Source organism: Pleurodeles waltl, chromosome 11 (genome assembly GCF_031143425.1).
Source record: "Pleurodeles waltl isolate 20211129_DDA chromosome 11, aPleWal1.hap1.20221129, whole genome shotgun sequence".
NCBI lineage: Eukaryota > Metazoa > Chordata > Amphibia > Caudata > Salamandridae > Pleurodeles > Pleurodeles waltl.
The window spans coordinates 806530171-806552929 of NC_090450.1; the positions used below are offsets into that span (position 1 = coordinate 806530171).

A 22759-nucleotide genomic window follows, 5' to 3' on the forward strand; every position below is an offset into this window, starting at 1 on the left:
CATGAAAATCCTCACCTCCAAAGTCCTTAACAGAACTGAAAATTCTTGACGCGTCAGCTTAAAAGTTTAGAGGAAACTTCAGCTACCTTTATTATGAGGACCTGTTGTTACCAGATATCCAGTGGTGAGATACCCTGGAGCAAGCAATCATCACAGCCTGTATTTCTTACTGCTTCACCCAAGTAAGATGTGCCACAGGTACTGGTGAGGCCCGCAAAGGATAATGAAGGGATGGGGGCATCATGTGGCAAAGGATGGCATGAGGAGTATGGTGGACCTCAGGTGGGCTAGCAGTATGGCGTGACATGCAATGCCTTCAAAAGGGCTGTGGGGGGGATAGGAGCAAACAGTGCATGTGTGGGGGGGAGCACTGGGGAGGTAGCATCTCAGGGGCTTTGTTCAGGTGGAAGGCAGTAAGATGACTGATGTGAGAGCAAGTGCACTTTAGGGTAGTGCAAAACACAATACCAGAGAGGCAGGGTCCTTGTGGCCTCAGGATCTTTGTGGTGGGGAGTGGAAGGGGAACGGTGCTCACGGCAGGGAATGGGGGTGGCTGCCAAGCAGTGTCTACTGCTCAGTTGCCCTAAGTCAAGTTTTCACCAGCTTTAACCTTGACATGTGATGAAGTGTATGGAGGGTCAATAATGGGTGCAAGAATCGTATGCTTTGGTCGTTCTAAAATGCTTAATTAGGTGCTCAAGGGGTTTTCTCTCCAACTTAGATTGAAAAGCTAAATTATGCCCAGTGACTCTAGGTGACACAGATTTGCCTTCAGAATATATTGTTACATTAGGCTTGGAGTCCTCAGTCTTCCTCCCAATCAGCTTCCTGTGTGACTGATGGCAACTCTGCCAAAACACATCAGACTTATCCTATGTGGCCCTTGCTAGCCAAACACTCTGAAGGTCATGTATCTCCGGCAGCCCAAATATGTCTAACCAGAAGTTCACAAGTTCAGCTACCAATTACGTCAACTCAGCATTCCATTCTCAAAAGGTGGATAAAAATCTGAGATTTACAGCGCTTAGAGGAGGCAGAACTGTTAAAATGCACTGTATGAAAAGTAAATTACACCTGAAAATGGCAAAAGAAAAGAAAACATTCTTGACATAGACCAGTCTTTCAGCAGAACATTCAGCTGAAGAGTCCAGTAATTGTGGGGTAACCAGGTACAAAGGTGTGGTGTTGTAGGGGTACTATGAAAGGCAGCCAGGAATTGGACAGTAGTGGTAGGCAGTGTATGTCATGATGCCAGGTATGAAGCTGTGGTATGGGGTCAATGGCAAGACACCAGGTACGGGGTTGTGCTGCTTGTGGTTAGGGCACTATGCCAGATTTTGGGGATTCTGTAATGTATAAATTAGTTAGAAGACCGGTGTAGGAAGTTGGCTCTGTATGCACTATTTCAAAGTAAGGAATAGTATGCACAGAGTCCAAGGGTTCCCCTTAGAGGTAAGATAGTGGCAAAAAGAGATAATACTAATGCTCTATTTTGTGGTAGTGTGGTCGAGCAGTAGGCTTATCAAAGGAGTAGTGTTAAGCATTTGTTGTACATACACACAGGCAATAAATGAGGAACACACACTCAGAGACAAATCCAGCCAATAGGTTTTGTTATAGAAAAATATCTTTTTAGTTTATTTTAAGAACCACAGGTTCAAATTCTACATGTAATATCTCATTTGAAAGGTATTGCAGGTAAGTACTTTAGGAACTTTGAATAATTACAGTAGCATATATATTTTTCACATAAAACACAAATAGCTGTTTTAAAAGTGGACACTGCAATTTTCACAGTTCCTGGGGGAGGTAAAGTATTGTTAGTTTTTGCAGGTAAGTAACCCACCTACAGGGTTCAGTTTTGGGTCCAAGGTAGCCCACCGTTGGGGGTTCAGAGCAACCCCAAAGTTACCACACCAGCAGCTCAGGGCCGGTCAGGTGCAGAGGTCAAAGAGGTGCCCAAAACACATAGGCTTCAATGGAGAGAAGGGGGTGCCCCGGTTCCGGTCTGCCAGCAGTTAAGTACCTGCGTCTTCGGAGGGCAGACCAGGGGGGTTGTGTAGGGCACCGGGGGGACACAAGTCAGCACAAAAAGTACACCCTCAGCAGCGCGGGGGCGGCCGGGTGCAGTGTGCAAACACGTGTCGGGTTTTCAATGGTTTTCAATGAGAGACCAACGGGTCTCTTCAGCGGAGGCAAGGGGGGGGCTCCTCGGGGTAGCCACCACCTGGGCAAGGGAGAGGGCCTCCTGGGGGTCACTCCTGCACTGGAGTTCCGATCCTTCAGGTGCTGGGGGCTGCGGGTGCAGGGTCTTTTCCAGCCGTCGGGATTTTAGAGTCAGGCAGTCGCGGTCAGGGGGAGCCTCGGGATTCCCTCTGCAGGCGTCGCTGTGGGGGCTCAGGGGGGACAACTTTGGTTACTCACAGTCTCGGAGTCGCCGGAGGGTCCTCCCTGAGGTGTTGGTTCTCCACCAGTCGAGTCGGGGTCGCCGGGTGCAGTGTTGCAAGTCTCACGCTTCTTGCGGGGATTTGCAGGGGTCTTTAAATCTGCTCCTCTGTAACAAAGTTGCAGTCTTTTTTGGAGCAGGGCCGCTGTCCTCGGGAGTTTCTTGTCTTTCTTGAAGCAGGGCAGTCCTCTGAGGATTCAGAGGTCGCTGGTCCTGGGGAAAGCGTCGCTGGAGCAGGTTTCTTTAGAAGGCAGGAGACAGGCCGGTAGGTCTGGGGCCAAAGCAGTTGGTGTCTTCTTTTCTTCTTCTGCAGGGGTCTTTCAGCTCAGCAGTCCTCTTCTTCTTGTAGTTTCAGGAATCTAAATTCTTAGGTTCAGGGGAGCCCTTAAATACTAAATTTAAGGGCGTGTTTAGGTCTGGGGGGTTAGTAGCCAATGGCTACTAGCCCTGAGGGTGGGTACACCCTCTTTGTGCCTCCTCCCAAGGGGAGGGGGTCGCAATCCTATCCCTATTGGGGGAATCCTCCATCTGCAAGATGGAGGATTTCTAAAAGTTAGAGTCACTTCAGCTCAGGACACCTTAGGGGCTGTCCTGACTGGCCAGTGACTCCTCCTTGTTATTCTCATTATTTCCCCCGGCCTTACCGCCAAAAGTGGGGCCGTGGCCGGAGGTGTTAGCATCTCCACCCAGTGCAGGCTTTGTTACTGGCCTCAGAGTGACAAAGGCACTCTCCCCATGGGGCCAGCAACATGTCTCGAGTGTGGCAGGCTGCTAGAACCAGTCAGCCTACACAGGTAGTTGGTTAAGGTTTCAGGGGGCACCTCTAAGGTGCCCTCTGGGGTGTAGTTTACAATAAAATGTACACTGGCATCAGTGTGCATTTATTGTGCTGAGAAGTTTGATACCAAACTTCCCAGTTTTCAGTGTAGCCATTATGGTGCTGTGGAGTTCGTGTAAAACAGACTCCCAGACCATATACTCTTATGGCTACCCTGCACTTACAATGTCTAAGGTTTTGCTTAGACACTGTAGGGGCACAGTGCTCATGCACTGGTGCCCTCACCTATGGTATAGTGCACCCTGCCTTAGGGCTGTAAGGCCTGCTAGAGGGGTGACTTATCTATACTGCATAGGCAGTGTGAGGTTGGCATGGCACCCTGAGGGGAGTGCCATGTCGACTTACTCGTTTTGTTCTCACCAGCACACACAAGCTGGCAAGCAGTGTGTCTGTGCTGAGTGAGGGGTCTCCAGGGTGGCATAAGACATGCTGCAGCCCTTAGAGACCTTCCCTGGCATCAGGGCCCTTGGTACCAGAGGTACCAGTTACAAGGGACTTACCTGGATGCCAGGGTGTGCCAATTGTGTGTAAAACAAAAGTACAGGTTAGGCAAAGAACACTGGTGCTGGGCCTGGTTAGCAGGCCTCAGCACACTTTCAATTCAAAACATAGCATCAGCAAAGGCAAAAAGTCAGGGGGTAACCATGCCAAGGAGGCATTTCCTTACAACCGGTGTGGAAATTCTAAGTTAAGGAGTCTGCAACTAGAAGTCTCTATCAGATAAATAAGATATGAGACAGGTTTGAGTAGGGGTGTAAGGACATCCATGTTTGGGACAGCTAATGAATGTGAACAATATAAAGTGCCACAAAAATGCAGCCTAAAAACTCAAACTGTGCCTTTTTTTGCCACATGATTTGCTAATTCTTGCCTCTATATCTTGGAAGGTCCCTCTACCATGGTCACTTGTGAGATCCATGTGAATCTATAAACACTAAGATATCCACGAATAAAGAAATAAAATAAAAGAGCTTAGTGGATGTTTTATTGCTAGACAACTAATGCACGGTGAAAGTTAAAATAGAGCGTCCTCGTAAGACACCTGCATATGTATCAGTACTGACATGGCGGTATGTGACTGGTCACAACAGATGTATCTTGAGAGTTTTTTAGGGCGTTTCCTTACACAGTAGTGCGTGGTCCTAAGAATGTTTCACTCTTGGAACATCTGTGCATGGAGCTAGCCAAATCAGAAGACTGGTGGGAATATCTCTAATTAATATAAAGTTACAACTGCTCATTCAACCCCACTATAGCAGTTCTACAACATGTTGTAAACTGAAACATTCTTCCACCTTTAAGTACACAATAAAAATAACACCTCGAGTGCTGGTTTGCCCTCTTGCTGCATTTATGCTGTGGCTTATGGTTTTATATATGAAAGTTAGCAATAATGGTGTTTAAATTTCAATCTGTTTCACGCACATGGACCTCTTATAGCTTTTAACCCTCGTACGCTTCAACACCAGCATATTTTACCATGTCTTTCAGTTAGGTGCACCGTGGTACACATTGGGAACGTTCATTCACACTAATCCACAAACACTAAGATGGACAATAGAGTGTGGGGGAACATCGCCAGAAGTCTTGGGTCGATTCTGGTAAGACAGCTCCATGGCTGCGGGTGCCCATAGCATTGTTCGGTACGTGGTTGGTGTTTGTTGCTTTGTCTGCAGGTTTGTTTGGCCACTTACTATTCTTGATGTTGCCTGTCATCTTACCCTGTGCTGTCACTATGTTTGTGTGGTTAAAGCATCTAGTTTGATTGCACTTGTATAAAGCTGTAATTGCTGAGCGGATGGCGGCCAGAGGTGAAAGTGAAGAGAAGGTAGTGAGGAGTCCGAGTGTATAAATAGACAAATTGGGCAACAGGGTATGACATCACCAGAGAAATAGGGTCTTACCTGGGTGATGACCATGGATGTCTTGAAGCAGAATGCAGAGATAGAAATTCAATGCACCTGCAAGGCAGGTGCAAACACTTCACACAAAGCACAAAGGCCTTCCCTCAATTAAAGTGCTATCAGCACATATATACACACAACTGTAATATGTCTGAGCTGACTGGTGCCAGCACCTACATACGGAAGACTTCAACCATCATTTGATGAGCTGAACGGCTCTGTTGTGTTAGAAGAAGTAAAGGGAAGGTTTCTGTGACCTTTATCTATTTGCTGAGCAAACATCAACTGCGCTGGTCTTTTTAAACTCTCAATAAGCACAGCAATCCAACTATTCTAAAGCACTTGAGCAATTCATTTGAGGTCTTAAAATGTGGAAGTGGAGTTTGCCAGGCTTCAAGTCACTAGAAGGTTGTCTTACACCTTCCCCCTCGACCAAGTCATGTTTCATAAGCAATATGGTTTTCTGTCGCAAGCACCAAAGAAAATAGTCTACTACTGCTCAAACTCCCAGAGAGCTCCTTTGTTGCTTGTGCCAGCAATGTCACTTGTAGAAAAGAAATATCAGGTTCTTCTAGCAGACTAGGAGGCCAAGCACTGTTTGGAAGTCAAAACTTATAAGCATCCCAAGGCTGTCCTTGTAGCAAAATCGTCTCTGTCAATTCTATAACTTTGATATGACACTCAATTACAGTCAAACAGCAAGAGCCTGACTTAGAGAAGTAGGTTATCTAGCAGTGCATCTGCCACTCACCTGGAGGTTGTTGAGTGGCTCCATCTTCATGACAGAGCCCACAGTGTTGAGTGGCAAAGACACCTCCACTGTCTGGTTAGGTGAGAGGGGGGCATGTATCTGAAGAGGAGCTGCAGGAGCTAATCCAAAGCTGACAAAATAGAGAGCGGAAAACAGTGAGAATTATTGCACCAGCAAATCAAAGGCGTTATGAAAATCACAGCAGCAGAAACTTATAGGAACTTGATTGTTAAATGGCAAGTAAACCTGAACCCATGAGAATCTCGCTCACATACATACAAACATTCTTGCACACATTATGGCATAACTGTCTTTCTGAAAAATCCTTATGGGCAACCTGTAATCAGCTCGGTCATAAACATGAATAACTTCTTTCAGCCTTAAACACAAGTGCTAGTACCTTAACATTTGGAAAAGCCAGACACATTTAGAAACATTACTTCACCGCCAAACACACAGACGCAAGTCCATAACATAACAAGCTTTAAAGGTTGTATGACTTATGTGACGTTGAAATGAACAATAGTTTAACCTTTATCTAAATTAGAAGGTGTAAGAGAAGTGTGACTGACCTGTTTTTCTTTATAAGTTCAATGATCATGTTGTGGTTATACAAGTGCAGAGAAAGTGCACTATAGGCAAGTTAGTTTTGTAGAGAAAAAGATTTGGCTGCACATCATAACACTAATGAACAAGTTACTTACCTTCAGTAATGCATTATCTGGTAGAGACTATCCGATTCCTTACCTTTAAAATTTCCAGGCGTCCGCTTGGAATCCAGAACTTTTGCTGAGCAATACCCCTAGGTGTATCGTCAGCTGGCTTCGCTTGGATCCGCCTGGTGACGTTGGAGCCATCTGCGGCATCAGAGTTTCATATAAAGGCACTACCTAGGCACTTGTACATCAGTACTTTTCCACAAACTTCGCTCTTTCCATAGCACAGATCTATGGAAGGAACCAACAGTTTTGTCTGTGCCAAAAATAACAGGGCCCTGAAAGGGACACTCCTTATCCCTAGTAAATGATTCCGCAGAGCGGTGATGCATGGGTGGGTGTAAGAAAGTCTAAGGAATCTGCAGTTAGATAGAGTCTGTACCAGATAATGCATTACTGAAGGTAAGTAAGCTGCAGATTGCTTATCTTTAGAATAGATAACCAAGTCATAACACCTCCTGGCGTTGGGCTGCAGACAAATTCACCTCAAACTAAAAAGTCCTGCAGGGCCAAAAGGGCAAAGTTCCCGTCCATGCGGACCTGAATGTCCAGGCAGTAGTGTTAAGCAAACGTGTGCAGAGACGCCCACATTGCAGCCTGACAGATATTCAGGACTGGTACACATCTTGCTAATGCAATGAACGCAGCTTTGCCCCTGGCCCTGGTGGAATGAGCTCTCAGGCCCTCAGTAGGCTGCATTCTGGCCAGAGTGTAGCAGATTTGTATGCAGGGAACGACCCAGCGCAAAATGTTTCTTTTCTGCACTGCCTGACCTTTGTTCGCTCCCACGTACGCCACAAAGAGTTGGTCATCCACCTGGAACTCTTTTGCGGTCAAGGTAGAATGACACTGCTCTTTTTGGGTCCAGTCAATGGAGTCGCTCCTCTTCCTTGGAGGGATACAGGGGAGCAGAGAAGGTGGGCAGAGTGCGGTTCTGACCCAGGTGAAATGGGGTCACCACTAAAGGGAGAAAAGAGGCACGAGTGCGAAGCACTACTTTGTCAGAAAACATGGTGCAATACAGAGGTTTCAACTAGAGCCTGCATTTCACTCATCCTCCTGGCAGATGTTATTGCCACTAAGAAGGCTGTCTTGATGTCGAGCAGCTGTAGAGGACAATTGAGCAAAGGCTAAAAGGGAGCACACATGAGAAAAGGGAGAACCAGATTTAAGTCCCACTGAGACATGACAAAGGGCGTAGGAGGAAACAAATGTGCAAGCCCTTAAAGGAATCTATTTATAATAGGAGATTTGAATGAAGAAGGCTGATCGGGTAGCTGGAGAAAAGCCAATGAGGCAGAAATATATCCCTCGAGTGTGTCCAATGCAGAGCCCTGCTGGGCAAGGGACAAAAAGAGAAGTAAATCCGAGACAGTAGCAGAAAGAGGATCAATAGATCTTTCTGTACAATCATATACAAAGCGCTTCCAACAGCAGGCGTATGAAGTGTTATTGGAGGGACGCCTGGCTGCCAAAATAACTTTAGGGCGGAAGGTCGAAGGCTGTCAAATGCCACCACTCAATCCCCATGCATGAAGGCACAGAGTTGATAGGTGCGGGTGGAGAACCTTCCCCTGCTGCTGTGATAGACGGCCTTTCCGAAGGGGCAGCCCAATTGGAGGATCAATGCTCGTTTTCAGAAGCTTTGGATACCAGACTCTCCGTGCCCAGTCCTGACCCACCAGGACTTGGGCCCAGTCGTTCCTGATCTTTGTGAGAACTCTGGGCAGAAGTGGTATGGGCAGAAAGACATACAGGAGGCCTGAGCTCCACTTGTGATGAAAAGCTTTGCTGAGCAAGTGCTGCTTTGGAAACTCCAACACGCAGTACTGCTGACACTGCACATTCTCTACGGAGGTGAACAGATCTAACCAAGGCTCTCCTCACTGCTGAAAGAGTCCTTGTGCCACCTAGGGAAGGAGATGCCACTCGTGATCCGCTAGGCATAGACAGCTGAGTTAGTCCGCTCTGGTGTTCAGAAAACCTGGCAGGTGTCGAACCACTAGGGTTATGCCCTACTGTTCCAACCATGTCCAGAGTCGCAAGGTCTCTTGACAAAGGATCCACGACCCCACACTGCCTTGCTTGCCGTAGTTCCACATTGCAGTGGTGTTGTCCGGAAACACCTGCACTATCTTCCCTTTGACAACAGGAAGAAATGCCATCAATGCCAGGTGGATTGCCTGGAGCTCCAGAAAATTGATATGGATTCCGCCGGAGATCAGAAACCTCTGATCTGCACCTCTCCCAGGTGGCCACCCCATCTGAGAAGTGTTGCATCTGTCACTCCAGTGAAATCTGGTGAGGGAAGGGAGAGTAGTTTGCCTCTGACCCAATCATGGTTCTTCAACCACCACTGCAGGTCTTTTGCAGTTCCCTCTGAGATCCGAACGGTGTCAGAGTGATTTCCCTGATGCTGCGCCCACTGAAACTTCAGGTCCCACTGCAGAGCCCTCATATGCCATCTAGCATGTTTTACTAACAGGAGTCAGGAGGCCATGAGGCCCAGCAGCCTTAAAGTCTGTCTCACTGAAATCCAGGATAGAGGCCGAAATATCGGAATCATAAGCTGAATATCCTAGACTTGCTGCGCGGGAGGATAGACCCGAAACTGCACTCTGTCTAGAACAGCTCTGACGAAATGGAGCGTCTAAAAGGGAGTCAGGTGCGACTTCGGCACGTTTATAGTAAACCCCAGCGAATGCAGGAGGTCCACTGTAGTCTGGAGGTGGGAGACCACAGCCTGGGGTGAACCACATTAAACAGCCATTCGTCGAGGTAGGGGAAGACAAACCCCTGACCTGCACAGATGAGCTGCAACCACCATCACGTTGGTGAACACCCGAGGGGCACTGGTAAGGCCAAAGGGGAGCACAGTAAACTGAAAGTGCTTGTGGTCTATCCTGTACCCCAGGTAATGCCTGTGGGCAGGCAGGACGGGGATATGGAAATACGCATCCTGCAAGTCCAACACTACCATCCAGTCACCCTGGCCTAGGGCACACAAGACCTGAGTTAGAGTAAGCATTTTGAATTTCTCCTTTTTGAGGAAGAGATTGACGTCCCCTAAATCCAGAATAGGGTGAAGGCCCTTGTTCTTTTTGGGTATCAGAAAGTAGCGGGAGTAACAACCTCTGCCTGCTTCTGATACTGGGGTCCTTTATATGGCTCCCTAGGCCAAGAGAACCTCAACTTCCTCTGGAGCAAAACCAAGCAGTTCTCCATCAGCCATTCTTTTTGAGGGAGGCACTGAGGCAGGGAAAGACTGGAAGGGGAGGGGAATATTCCTTCTGTATGATCTGCAAGACCCATTTATCCGATGTTATGGACCGCCAGTGAGGTAGATCATATTGAATCCTCCCTCCAACTGGACAACATGGTCTTGAAGAATCAGACTTGGAGGGCTTGGATGCTGTGGAGGCAGGGGGTGGGTGAAGGACAACTTCTGGCCAGACACTTGGGGTCTGAAAGCATCACGACCACATCCACACACAAGGTGTGAGTGTTGTGGCATCATGCCCCTCCCGTAGCCATGTGGGGACGAAAGGCAGACTGTGAGCAATGAGCTGCTGAGAGACCTAAGGACTTGGCCGTAGCCCGAGAGACCTTAAAGCACTCCAACGCCAACTATCGCTTTTTGCAAAATAGGCAGGACCCATCGAAGGGCATGTTCATAAGGTGTGCCTGGACATCCCCAGAAAAGCCAAACATGGCATCGAAGGGCCACCGTCGATGAACTCGCCTTACCCAGCGAGTCAGTTGTGTCCAAACCCCACATAATGGTAAACTTCGCTGCATCCCTCCTGTCCTTAACTGCTAGAGAGAGAATGGCCTGCACGCGCATCCTCCGGGACCTGAGGCAGCACTGCACCATCATATCCCACAAAGTGTGGGAATAACGGCCCAATAAACATCAGGTGTTTACCGACCTCAATGCCAGGCTGTTGGAAGAAAACATTTTCTTCCCAAGCTGGTCCAGCCCTATGTGTGAAAGGGAAGGTGAAGGTGCCTTGGGAAGTGGAGGCTTGGACTACCAAGCTATCAGGGGTGGGGTGTTGGGTGAGGAAACTAACTAGGGTCGCCCAGAGCTGCATGATGGTGGCAGGCGATTGTCCTATTTACAGGAGCCCCTATGCTGGGTTTGGACCACATCCCCAGCAGGACATCAGTGAGGGCTTTATTAAAGGACAACATCAGTTCTGATGTGGAAGCCCCTGGCTGGAGCACCTCTGTGAGGAAGTTAGTCCTGACCTGCACCGAGGGCAGTTTGAGGTCAAGGACCTCCGCTGCCCTAAGCACCACCACTGCATATGATTCACCCTCCTCTGTAGCCACAGTAGGAGGGGGAGAGCATGCCAGTATCTGGAGAGGTGTCCAGTCCACTGGCCTCTCCTAGTTCCTCATACCAGTCCAAAGGTTCCATATGGGTGTCTAGAGGGTCCAAAGACCCCTACCATTCCTCACTAGTGCATGGCTGATTGAACAAATGCTCAGACGATGATCTGGCACCTGTGGGTGCCGTTGGTGCCAAAATCAGCATCGTGCAACGCCGATGCGTCTCATCTGTAACAAGAATGGGGCTCGCACCACCAGTGTGTGCCGGTGGCATTGGAAGCATAGATGTTGGAAGCGGTGCTAGAGAAAGTCAACTGTGTGAAGCTGGCGCCATTCTGGATCCGGTATCAGATCCACGAGACCCCATCGAAGCCGCCGGCACGGAACTTGACAGGGCCTCTCCCACCGACTCCCCAGAGCCCAAAGGCACTCCGGCAGGGCTGGCCCACTCACATACACGACGCATGACCTCGTAAAATTCCTTTAATTGAGCGGGGTCACTCCGGCTTCTGGAAAGGGAGGAAGGAGCAGAGAGACTGCCCTAGCACGATTCTGCAAAATCGCGCCTGGAACGTCGACATTCCAGAGTCGCCTCGTCGGCTGATGGGCAAAATGAAGTTCACTTGGACTTCTTCTTGTGCTTTTCGCAGAGTGCCCGGAGGACATCGAGTGGGATGAAGAGGACATGGGGCTCTGGGAACGGTACCGTGACCTTCTCCTTGACCGGGACCGGGACCTTTGAGGAGTCACGCCCGCCGATGTCAACTGCCAGGCCGCCATTAGCTTGAAGGACCGCTCCCTCAAAGCTTTCGGAGCCATGGTTTGGCAGTCTGAGCATGACTTCGAGTTGTGGTCGTGCTCGGGACACCAAAGGCATACCTAATGGGGATCCGTCACTGACATTGCGCAATGGAAGGTGCCACACAGCTTAAATCCCATCTTCCTCAAAGTCTTTCTTTGCACAGACACAAAATACTCAACAAAGCGGTCAAAAAAGGTCTGTCAAAAAAGGATTCTAGATCTGCACTCAACTGGCCCGGTAGGAAAAGAACGGACGTACACACACCTAGGTGGTGCCTTTATAGGTGACCGTGATGTCACAGACTACTCCAACAACACCACGCCGATCCGAACAACGCCACCCAAAGGCGTGCGCAGGGGTACTGCTCAGCAAAAGTTCCAGATTCCAAGTTGACGTCTGGAAATTCTAAAGGTAAGGAATCTGCAGCTAGAAGTATGTATCAGATATTTAGAATTAGAGCATTACCAGTCTAAAATGTACTTTTTAAGATGCATTTCAGTATTACAAAATAAACTAGAGACAGAAGAAAATTCTGGCCCCATTTCCACAAAGTGCAAATTGTTTAGATTCCCCACCTACAGGAACTAAAGTTGAGCTGGTGAGATCTTGCCTATGGGATAATGGTGTATTTAGGAAAAGTGAGGTATGACATTCATCCCTTTCTCAGCTAAAGAATTGTAAGACCCAAGTCCTTACTGTTTTAGAAAATTAAATCCATTACATTATTTGCTGTACACAGGAACTTTAGATTGTGTGAATTTAGTAGAGATCTTGAAGTAGCAACACAGGAGACAGGGTCAGTTTGGATGAGTTTGTGCAGGATGTCAGTCAGGCAAGAGAGCAGGGGAGTGAAGAAAGCTGGGGAGATGTGACATGACAGGAAAGAAAGAGAAGGATAAAGAATGTTCCTGAATTCACCAAAGAGGTAATTTTCTAGACTTCTTCCCAGGGTGCCCTGGCCCGAATGGCTAGAAACATAAAAATCCCTATTTCAATTTGGTAAATATAACCTAGATGGGAAAAATGAATTACCAGGTTAATTCATATCTTTTAGGTTTATTTTTGGATTGTTTGTTGGAGGGAGGATTTGTTTTAGAAGGTTCTACCAAGATAATCAGAGAATGCAAGCAATTAATGGTTTCTAACTTCATGTTTTGAGTTTTACAGGTGTATATTTTAGAAACAGAACACCTAAGTAAGGAGCAGACATGTCAAAAATATAATTGTTAAGAAATTCTCTCAGAGGATGGGATTCTGTGATGTACTTCTACATAAACTTAAAAGAGATGCAAAATCTTCCACCCATTATTGTGAAATAAAACAAAATGGAGGTCTTTACTTTCTGGGATTACAGCGGCCCGATGAGCAAGTCAAAGGATTACAAGGCAAACAAGAGGTTTCAACTATGAGAAGGTAAATCTGTTGAAAAGTATCTCTGACAGACCGATTATCTTTTTCCTGCTAAAGATTCGAAGCACAGTGTTATGGAGCACAATACCCTACCTGATAAAGGGAGGATTTATTAATGTTGCTAGTGCATGGTTCTGGGGACATATTTCATAACTACAGAAAAGCTTTTCAACCGGTTTAACATAAGAAGAACTGAATGAGAAAAAGTGATTCTTTTGGACGACCTGTTTTTCTAGTTCATGTTGCAGGGTTGCAAAGATGAATTGAAAGTACTGACATCGTTTTTTGAAGGAATTATGTAGGAGGCTGACCCAGTGTGTGGTGGACACCTATGGTGTTACACCTTATACTGGGTCCAGGCAACCCTTATTAGATAGTGTCACAATGTCCAGATAGCCAGGGCTCTTTAGTGGTAGCTGTGGTGAGCAGCCAAAACTTATCTAGGAGGAGTGCCCCCATATAAGTCCCTAGTATATGGTACTTGGGTACCCAGCGCATTGGGGCACCAGGGATTCCCCATGGGCTGCAGCATGTATTGTGCCACCCATAGGAGCCCATGCAAAATGTGTCTGCAAGTTTGCCAATGCAGTCTGCATGAAAAAGTGCATGTACTTTTTCACTACATGTCACTGCACGAGGTCACTGTAGGTCACCCCTATTGTAGGCCCTCCTGGGTGCAGGGTGCAGGTACATGTGTGTGAGGGCACCCCTGCATGAGCAGAGGTGCCCCTATGAACTCCAGCTCCATTTCTCTGGACTTTGGAAGTGCGGGGAACCATTTTACTTGTGTACTGGACACAGGTCACTCCAAACCTGGACATCTTTGATATCAAACTTGTTGGAATCATATTCCAGTACTATTGCCAGTATTGGTTGTATGATTCCATGCACTCTGGGGGCTCCTTAGAGGACCCCCCAGTATTGCTCCCATCAGTTTCCAGGGTTTTTGCGAGCAGCCCACGCTGCTGCCACTCTCCAGACAGGTTTCTGCCCTCCTGCTGCTTGACAAGCTCAAGCAGGGGAAGGCAGAACAAAGGATTTCCTGTGGAAGAGGGAGGTAACACCCTCTACCCTTGGAAATAGATATCACATGGCTGAGGGGGGGGGGGGGGTGACCTTCCCAAGCCACTGGTATGCTTTGAAGGGCACATTTGATACCTTCCTTGCATAAAACGGTTTGCACCAGTCCAGGGACTCTTGGCCCCTGCTCTGGCGCAAAACTGGACAACGGAAAGGGGAGTGACCACCCCCCTGTCCATCACCACCCGAGGGGTAGTGCCCAGAGCTACTCCAGGTGGCCACTTGATTCTGTCATCTTGAATTCAAGGTGGGCAGAGGCCCCTGGGAGCATCTGAGTGGCCAGGTCAGGCAAGTGACGTCACACCCCCTTTCTGATAAGAGGTCGCCCTGCTAGGAGACCAATTCCCCTTCAGGGCTATTTAGGGTCTTCCTCCCGGGTGGGTCTTCGGATTTCATGTGGAAAATTCCAGCTGGACTCCTCTGCATCATTTACTTCATCTTCTGGCCACCGGGACTGTCGGTTCCTGGAGGGTCCAGTTGCAATCTGTAACTCCAGCGACGACTCCGCCCTGCAACATTGTTTCTCCGGCTCCTTCCAGCAACTGCAACATTTCTCCAGCTGTGCATCTTTTGAGGGCGACGAGTCTTAGGCTTGCACAAGAAGCAAGAAGGAATCTCCCTTGGAGTGAAGGAGTCACTCCCCTGCATCCGCAGGCACCAACTGCAATGACAACCGGGTGCGTGGATCTTCGCTCCTCCACAGCTGCGTGGATCTTGCATCACAGGTGGTGGCCTGGAGTGGTCTCCTTGGTCTTCTCTACCAGCTGTCCAACATGGGAGACAGAAAGCCCTTGCCTCTCCTTGTAGGGCAGTACGCCTGTGTACCGCGACTCTAGCAGCTACCAAGGTTGTTTGTTCCTCCTCTAAGGGACCTTTAGGCTCTGTGTAGCCCTGGCCTCCAGCACTCTTTCCTGCAAAGCACAGTCTCCTCCCTGCTGCTTCAGCGACGTGGGACTCCTCTTCAGGTGTGCTGAGTGGGCCACACTGCGACCCCTGTTCCTGCTGCCAGTGCTGGGGGTGCTGCCTCCTCTTCTTGTGACTCTCCTAGCTGCTGAGGGTCACCCTGGACAACCCCTCCTTGGGCCAAGTCCCTGGACCTTGCTGGTCCTCTTGAGCCTTGCAAACCTTATTCTCCGTCTCTTGCATTTGCCACAGCTTGTTGGTGGTTTTCCAGCACCACTAACTGACTGCATCTCAAATACCGGCATGGGACATCATTTGCATCACTTCTGGGTACTCTCCATCTCCCGTGCTGCACTGCTGATGTTCTTCGTCCGCCGTCGACCTGGTCCTGCATCCACAGAAGGGTGATTAGTGGCTCCTGCCACAACCGAACACTACATCACGAACTGGACTTGGTTCCCTTCCTTTGCAGGTCCTCTTTTGTCAGGATCAACCTTTGGGTTCTTCCAGCCTTGGTTGGGTCTTGCATAATCCTATTACAAAGCTCTCCTGTTGGTTTTTGGGAAAAGCAGGTACTTACCTCTGCTCTCCTGGTCGCTGGGGGGTCACTCTGGTACTCATCACTTGGGGTTCTCAGTTCCTCCAGCTCCCTTCTACTGATTCCACTTTTTTGGTTGGGAAACTGCCTTTCACATTCCACTTTTTTAGTACATAGTTTGGCCCTCCCTTAAGGTCTTCACTATTTTCTATTACTTTCACCAATGTCAATTGCTTTCTATGCTATTTACTGATTGCTAATGTGTATATAATAGTGTGTTTACTTACCTCCAAGTTAGGGAATTGTCTATTCAGTATCCTAGTATGTGTGTTACTATAATAAAGCACCTTTATTTTTGTAACAATGTGTGGCTCTTTTTATGCGTGAGAGTGCTGTGTGACTATAGTGGTATACTGGATAAGTCTTGGCTGCTCATCCACAACTACCTCTAGAGAGCCCTGGCTTCCTAGACACTGCCTACACTGCACTAATAGAGGATACCTGGACATGGTATAAGGTAATACAAGAAAGCAAAGAAGAGGCCCTGGCACAATAAGGAGAGAATCCCAGGGAACTGAACTCTAAACATAGAAAAATACTTATATCTCTCCTATTCAATTAGAAATATCAGTCATTGATCACTGCTACACATATTGAATAAAACTATCATTGTTTTACTCCAAACATCAACATCTTTAATTATACAATTTTTAAATACAAAAAGATCTGAATCTATTTTCTCCAACAATTTAAAAGATGATTGGTTTAAACTAATGAACTTGAAGAAAATAAAACGCAGAACAGAGGCACATGCAGAGTTCCTTTTGGAATATTTGAAAGCTGGAGTTATTCCCAATGGTCTTAGAGTCAGGAATGTACCGGGTCTTTTTGTTGAAATCAACAACTTTTTAGAGAAGTGGTCTTTGATTTAAAACCAGTGTTCTAGAGATTAGATGTTGTTAATTATAGAAACTGCAGGGGACATTTTCTCCCTTCTTATTTAAGACATTGAAGAACTAGAAGAGAAACTTAAACAGACCACCAGGTTAGAGGATGCTAAAAAGAAACTTGAAGAGGTAAATTCAGAAATTGAGTCGTTTAATCAATACCTCATAAAGAGAAAAACTGATAAACTCAGAAAGGACATTTGTTTTACTTTAGAAAAAACATGTCCATATTTATCGGAAAATCCACCTATCTTACTTGCGACAAACAGGATTGGACGTCCAAAAAAGTGGTTACTTTCTCGGGTAAGTCAGACTCTGAAGATGTGGGTAGTTCTCACGAATTCGACACCTTTAGAAATAAGCGCAATCAATCGGACCAGTTTTATACTGACCCACATTTTTTAGGAAAAAGAAGGAGCAATTTCAGATCCAGATTTCGGCAAAGTCGAGGGAACAGACCCTCCAATCTAGATGCACCCCCACTTTTTTTTATAAACCAGACGCAACCAATATTGGCGGAATTAAACAAAATCCCCATTTTAAAATTTATGTGCATCTACCCTGCGCAATATTTTAGTTAAATCTGCGATCAACACAACCGAAGAACTCACACAAAGATCACTTACTGGGTTGGAACCCATCAAAAGTAATTATAAATGTGGGAGCTGTCAGGCACGCCCGGGTGCAATAGTACCTGATAACCTAACATGGAACGGCAAGTCAGTCAATTTGTCAACTATGACAAACTGTAGATCTAAGAACGTGATCTATTGGATTGTGTGTCTGTGCAATCTGGGCTATGTAGGAGAGGCATCCAGGGAGTTCAGAGAAAGATTCTATGAACACAAGTCTGCTGTTAAAACCCAAAAATCCAATGCCCCATTGGTTACACATTGGAGTTCACATAAACATAAGGAAGAAGACATCAGATGGACATTGTTGGAGAAGATCGTCCCTAAGGGCATTTTGAGCTCCGAATCAGTTAGAAAAAAGAAGTTTTGGGGATTTCTTTTTATTTAGACACATATGACAAAGGTCTAAATGAGGAAATATCTTGGCAAAATACCTTGTAACATGTCTTTATTTTAAGACACTGGAGTAATCTCTTGTTGTAGATGATAGGACCCCAAGTACATAGTTGCTGTAAATTGAATGTTTGTGGTTTGGTTCTGTGCTCACCATCTTAAGATGGCTACCCAATTTTGTGCATTTTTTCCATGTGTCTTTCATCTACAGGGTTATTCCCCCTTTGTTGAGTAGTTGGTAGCTAGTATGATTTTTGGCGAACGGTAAGTATTTTAGCTTATAAACAAGAATCCTACGCCCTGTTGATTTTACACTTGATAGGAATTTTATTTTTTCCTCATGATGATTTAGGCCATTACAAGATGTCCGCCGAAATTTTTGTTCCCCTTCGTATCTATTGACACTGCTCTGGTCGCATATTTTTAGGTCGCTGACGTTCAGCGCATTCACTGGCGGGATGTATCTCTCATCATTACGATCAGCAGGAGTGGAAGGATTTACCGTATTCCATCATCTTATGAGTAAGCATTTAGACAGTTTTTTGTTCGGTTCACTATATGGAAGACAGTTTTGCTCGCATTACAAATGACCCTCTCTAGTGCCCTGCGTGCTTTACATGAAGTTACATGAAGCTATGCCTAGTACTTTTGATTTAGGTAGAGATTGGGCAGAATGCATTATACAACTACATGAGTTTTTATTTGTTAATATCTTAGATTGCAAACATTGGACGAACTGGATCCCTTTGGAGAGCCGTTCCAATTACTCAATTATTTCAGGTACGAGGCGGTACATCCTACTGCCTTGCTGTTGTTTTCTCTCCTCAGTTGTTTTCTTACGTTTTTATTTTTTAAGGTTTATGTGGTCTCCTGACTTGTATTGCACGTTGAGATCTTTAGCGCTATGCTTGGGAAGCACGAAGGCTTTCTTGGTTTTTCATCACTTTTTTGATTCTAGACATCTTTTCACTTTATTGATTTGGTTGATAAATATTCACATCCACTTCCATAGTATTATTATTATTATTTACAGCATACTCCATGATTCCTTACTTGTCGTATATGTTATTCCTAATTGTATTCCTCTCTGGATTGTTGTTTAGCTTGTCAACAAGAGGGCTGAGCACCCGTTTTGATATTCTGCCCTGATGAAGGTGGTGCAAGGAATCAAGGTGATATACTAATGTTGCATGTTCACCAAAACGCTTGTCGGCAAGAAGTTCAGTGTGGCAAGAAAAAGAGCTAATTTAAGGCACTCCTTTTGGATGGTAACAGTGAAAGGTAAGGCAACTACCTAGCTTGGACGCAAATATACTAAGTGGATTTATCCTGAACTTCGAATCTTTGATTATTAAGTGGCTCACGTAATAATTTACAACGCCTACTATGGATACTGACTTTGGACATTCACTGATCTGTATTCGATAGATCCTTCAGTAATACTATGAATTCTTAGTTTATAAGGCTGACAGTGGTATATGCAATGTATATTTATGATTAGTGTGATTTTCTATGAGCTAATACTTGCGAGAATTTGTGATATTTCATGAGTTCTGTTTTCATATATTTATGTAGTATTTGCTTTGTGATATCTGTTTGTGTATGATTTTGTGGTTTATGTCATTTTGTTTTTGTATGTGAGTTTAGTGGTTGTCCATTGCGTTGCATGATTGTATTTTTGTAAGTTCTGAATATATTTTGTTTTGTTTGCATTACTATGTAGAGAATTGACGCTGTGATCTTTTGGTATTTAAAAATTGTATAGTTAAAGATGATGATGTTTGGATTAAAACAATGATCACTGCTACACATATTGAAAAAAACAATGACTGATATTTCTAATCGAATAGGAGAGATATAAGTATTTTTCTTTGTTTAGAGCCTGCTATAAGGTAATAACACCATAGGTGCTTCTCACACACCAGACCAGCTTCCTACAGACAGCACAGGTGATTTCAAACTCAGCCAAACAGTGGCTACCCTTTGTTAAGCTAATAGGAGAGCAAGCTGGGCAAACCTGTACGGGAGTTTCTGTCCTTTAGGCTGTTTTATCACCCCCCATAAGCATACCAATGGTGTTAGAGATATCGCTATATTGGTAGCGAGTGTAATCTTAGGGATCACACCTTTCCAATATTCACGGATCCCCGCACAACCCCAGGCTAGATGCAGAAATGTGGCCCCCAGTTCCCCACAACGGGCACATTTGGCTTCTTTGGCGGGGTCAATTCTGTTCAAGAGGCCAGGGGTGACATAAGTATGATGTAGGAAATTAAAGTGAAGCAATTTAAAGCGCTGATTGCAGGAGACTGTTCTTACCAGCTTATAGGCCAGTGCCCAATCAGCATCTGCAATGGGCACACCCAGGTCCCTTTCCCAATTCCTATGTGCCACGAGAGGCGTATTTATCATATTCTCGCGCAGCACCTTGTAAAATAAGGAGATCAAGTGCTTCCCCTCTACCCACTGGATCATCCCCCACCTCCCCTTTCCCCACTGGATCAGCCCCCCCCCCCCTCCTCCTCTTCCCCCAGGACTACAGAGGGCCCTGTGCAGCAGGGAACCCCACTCATATCTCTTTAGCAACCCTTTCCAATCCACCATACTAGAGGAACTGGCCCGGCCCCACTCTGAAGGTTTCCTGTGCTTCCTGGAATATAATAAATGTTTCTCCAGCATATAGGTCCTCTGCCACCTGACATTGTCCCACCCTCCAATAATTGAAATGGGGCCAAAGTCCAGAGCTTAAGCTCTCTATCAAAGGGGGCCCTGTGTACTACCTTCCCCACCACTCCATCCCATATCGCTGCCGTCTGCTTAACTAAATAAGGAATGGAACGGTCCAATGTGTCCCATCATCCATAGTAACTCCAGACTGACATCCTGCAGCATATCTATGTATAATCGCTTCTCCCAGTTATCGTGATCAGTCAGCCAGCGCACCACGTGTTGTCAATGTGAAACGTAGTAATAACGCATATCTGGAATGGCCAGGCCCCCACTCTCCATGTCCTGCTTAAGCATTGACAACGCTACCATACTGCACTTTCCAGCCCATATCAACAATGTCAATAGGCTACAAGGAAAAGGGGTTCCAGTGGGAACACAGTATTTTGAAGGAGATAAAGACAGGGGGGAAGAAAAAACATGTTGGCTACTGCTGCCCGGCCTATGACAGATAGGGGGAGTGTATTCCAGAACCGGATCAAACCCATCAGACCATTCAGCACCCCGTCAACATTGAGACGTGTATGCAATCCCTACGTATGTGTGACCTCCATTCCTGAGTATTTGAATCCCTCAATGCCCATCAGATATCAAGTATGGGTAGGAAATCTGGTGGACTTCCAACAAGAATGCCTAGTGGGACCAACAGAGTCTTTCTGAGACTGACTTTTAGCCCTGAAACTTTACCGAACTCTTGAAGTATACTCATCAGAATTGGAACCGACCTATCAGGGGAGTTTACATACAATACTTTCTAGTTATTAAATTTAACTTAACTTAATTTAACTTAAATTTGTTAAAAGCCATACTGAAAATGAGAGCACAGTGGTGTATTTCAATTTGGACCAGTGAACTGGGATTAGTGGCCTAGCAAAATTTGCTTGAAGAGTGAGTTTTGCAATTATGTTGCTATTCTTATGAATGTACCTGAATACATTTCGAAAAAGTACTGAGTTTTAGCAAGTTTGGGTGTCTTTTACATCTGTTGTTTTAAATGAAGTTCCTAACACTACAATGCGCGAGTAACATTTTGGTAGACCGACATTCATGTGTCATTGCAGGGCTGAATCTTGGATAATTTAAGGGTAGACAGAGACAAACCACCTATGCTTCGTAAACCTGGAATGCTCAAATCTATTTAGCCTGATTCTCTTTATGACTCTGTACAACTACCCACAAAGCGTTCACCAACCGTATTGGTAATTCACAATTATTAAATCTTAATACCAATTGCTAGATTCACTTATTTAGAATGTGCCGTTTTCTATAATGCAATACTGCTACAACTTTGGCTCAGATCTGAATAGTTGCTGTCCAGGAGTGCACTGAGAGCCCACTTGTTCTTCTTAACCTTTTTGGTCCCATACACCTGAACTCGACTGAACACTCATTTGTTCCTCCCTTGATATTTTTCTTCTGGGTATTCCCTTGTTTTTTCTACAGTGATTTTGACAGTCTATGGGTCCACTGGATATACTCCACATGTTAACATTTCACATCAAGGCTCTGTGGTTAGAGACCCTACCTACAGTAAGGCCCTACAATTCAAACAACAAAAGCATGTTTATAGTCCAAATGAATAGGGTAGAGCTGCCAGACGTTTTGCTCAAATGCATTAAGAATGCTTAATTAATCTGTCTGTGCCCTGATTTCTCAGGTCCTTTGAGAAGAGAGTGAGGCAACTCACTAACTTTTCACGAAGAGCAAAAAGGTTTTAAACACCCCAGAAGAAAAAAAGCCTACTCAAACGTGAACTTGAATTCCAATCCAAAGCAAAATGGCATATTTAAGTTGCCAAGTGATCTGTTCTAGCGTCCACTTATTGGGTGCACTGCATTTGAGTAACTGATGAGGACAACACTTAATACAGTTGCAGAGGAGACCAGTTAAAGTTCCACCTGATTTCCCATGAAAACATTAAAAGGATTGTTATTTACCCTGCAAGCATCTGTTTGTGGCATGTAGTGCTGTAGATTCAAATGTTCTGCATGCTCCTGCTTCTAGTTTTGGGTCCGGATGTGTGCAGGCTGTTTTTCTTCAGAGAAACTTCTTGAGTCATGAGGTAAAGTGATTCCTCCTCCTCGTGATTTTGCACATGGGCATCAACTCCATTGTTAGATTGTTTTCCTGCAGTCGGGTGAGAATGGAGTGTGAGTGTTCTAATGAGATGTCCATGCATGTGAAAGTATAAGGAGATACTACAACGGCCACAGGTGTCTGGGGAGGTGGGAGGGCACATGTGAATCTATAGCACTACATGCCACGAACAGATGCTTACACAGTAAGTAACACAATACGTTCAATGGCATTTGTAACTGAAGATACACATGCTCTGCA

General features: G+C 45.8%; 1 protein-coding gene across 1 annotated transcript in view; it reads right to left on the reverse strand.

Moving 5' to 3' along the window:
- AP1B1 (adaptor related protein complex 1 subunit beta 1) overlaps positions 1-22759 on the reverse strand; it is a 335180-nt gene that overhangs the window by 83824 nt on the left and 228597 nt on the right. Inside the window, exon 17 of the mRNA XM_069214578.1 lies at positions 5940-6069. Within this exon, the coding sequence (XP_069070679.1) occupies positions 5940-6069 (130 nt within the window). The remainder of the gene's footprint in view (positions 1-5939; positions 6070-22759) is intronic.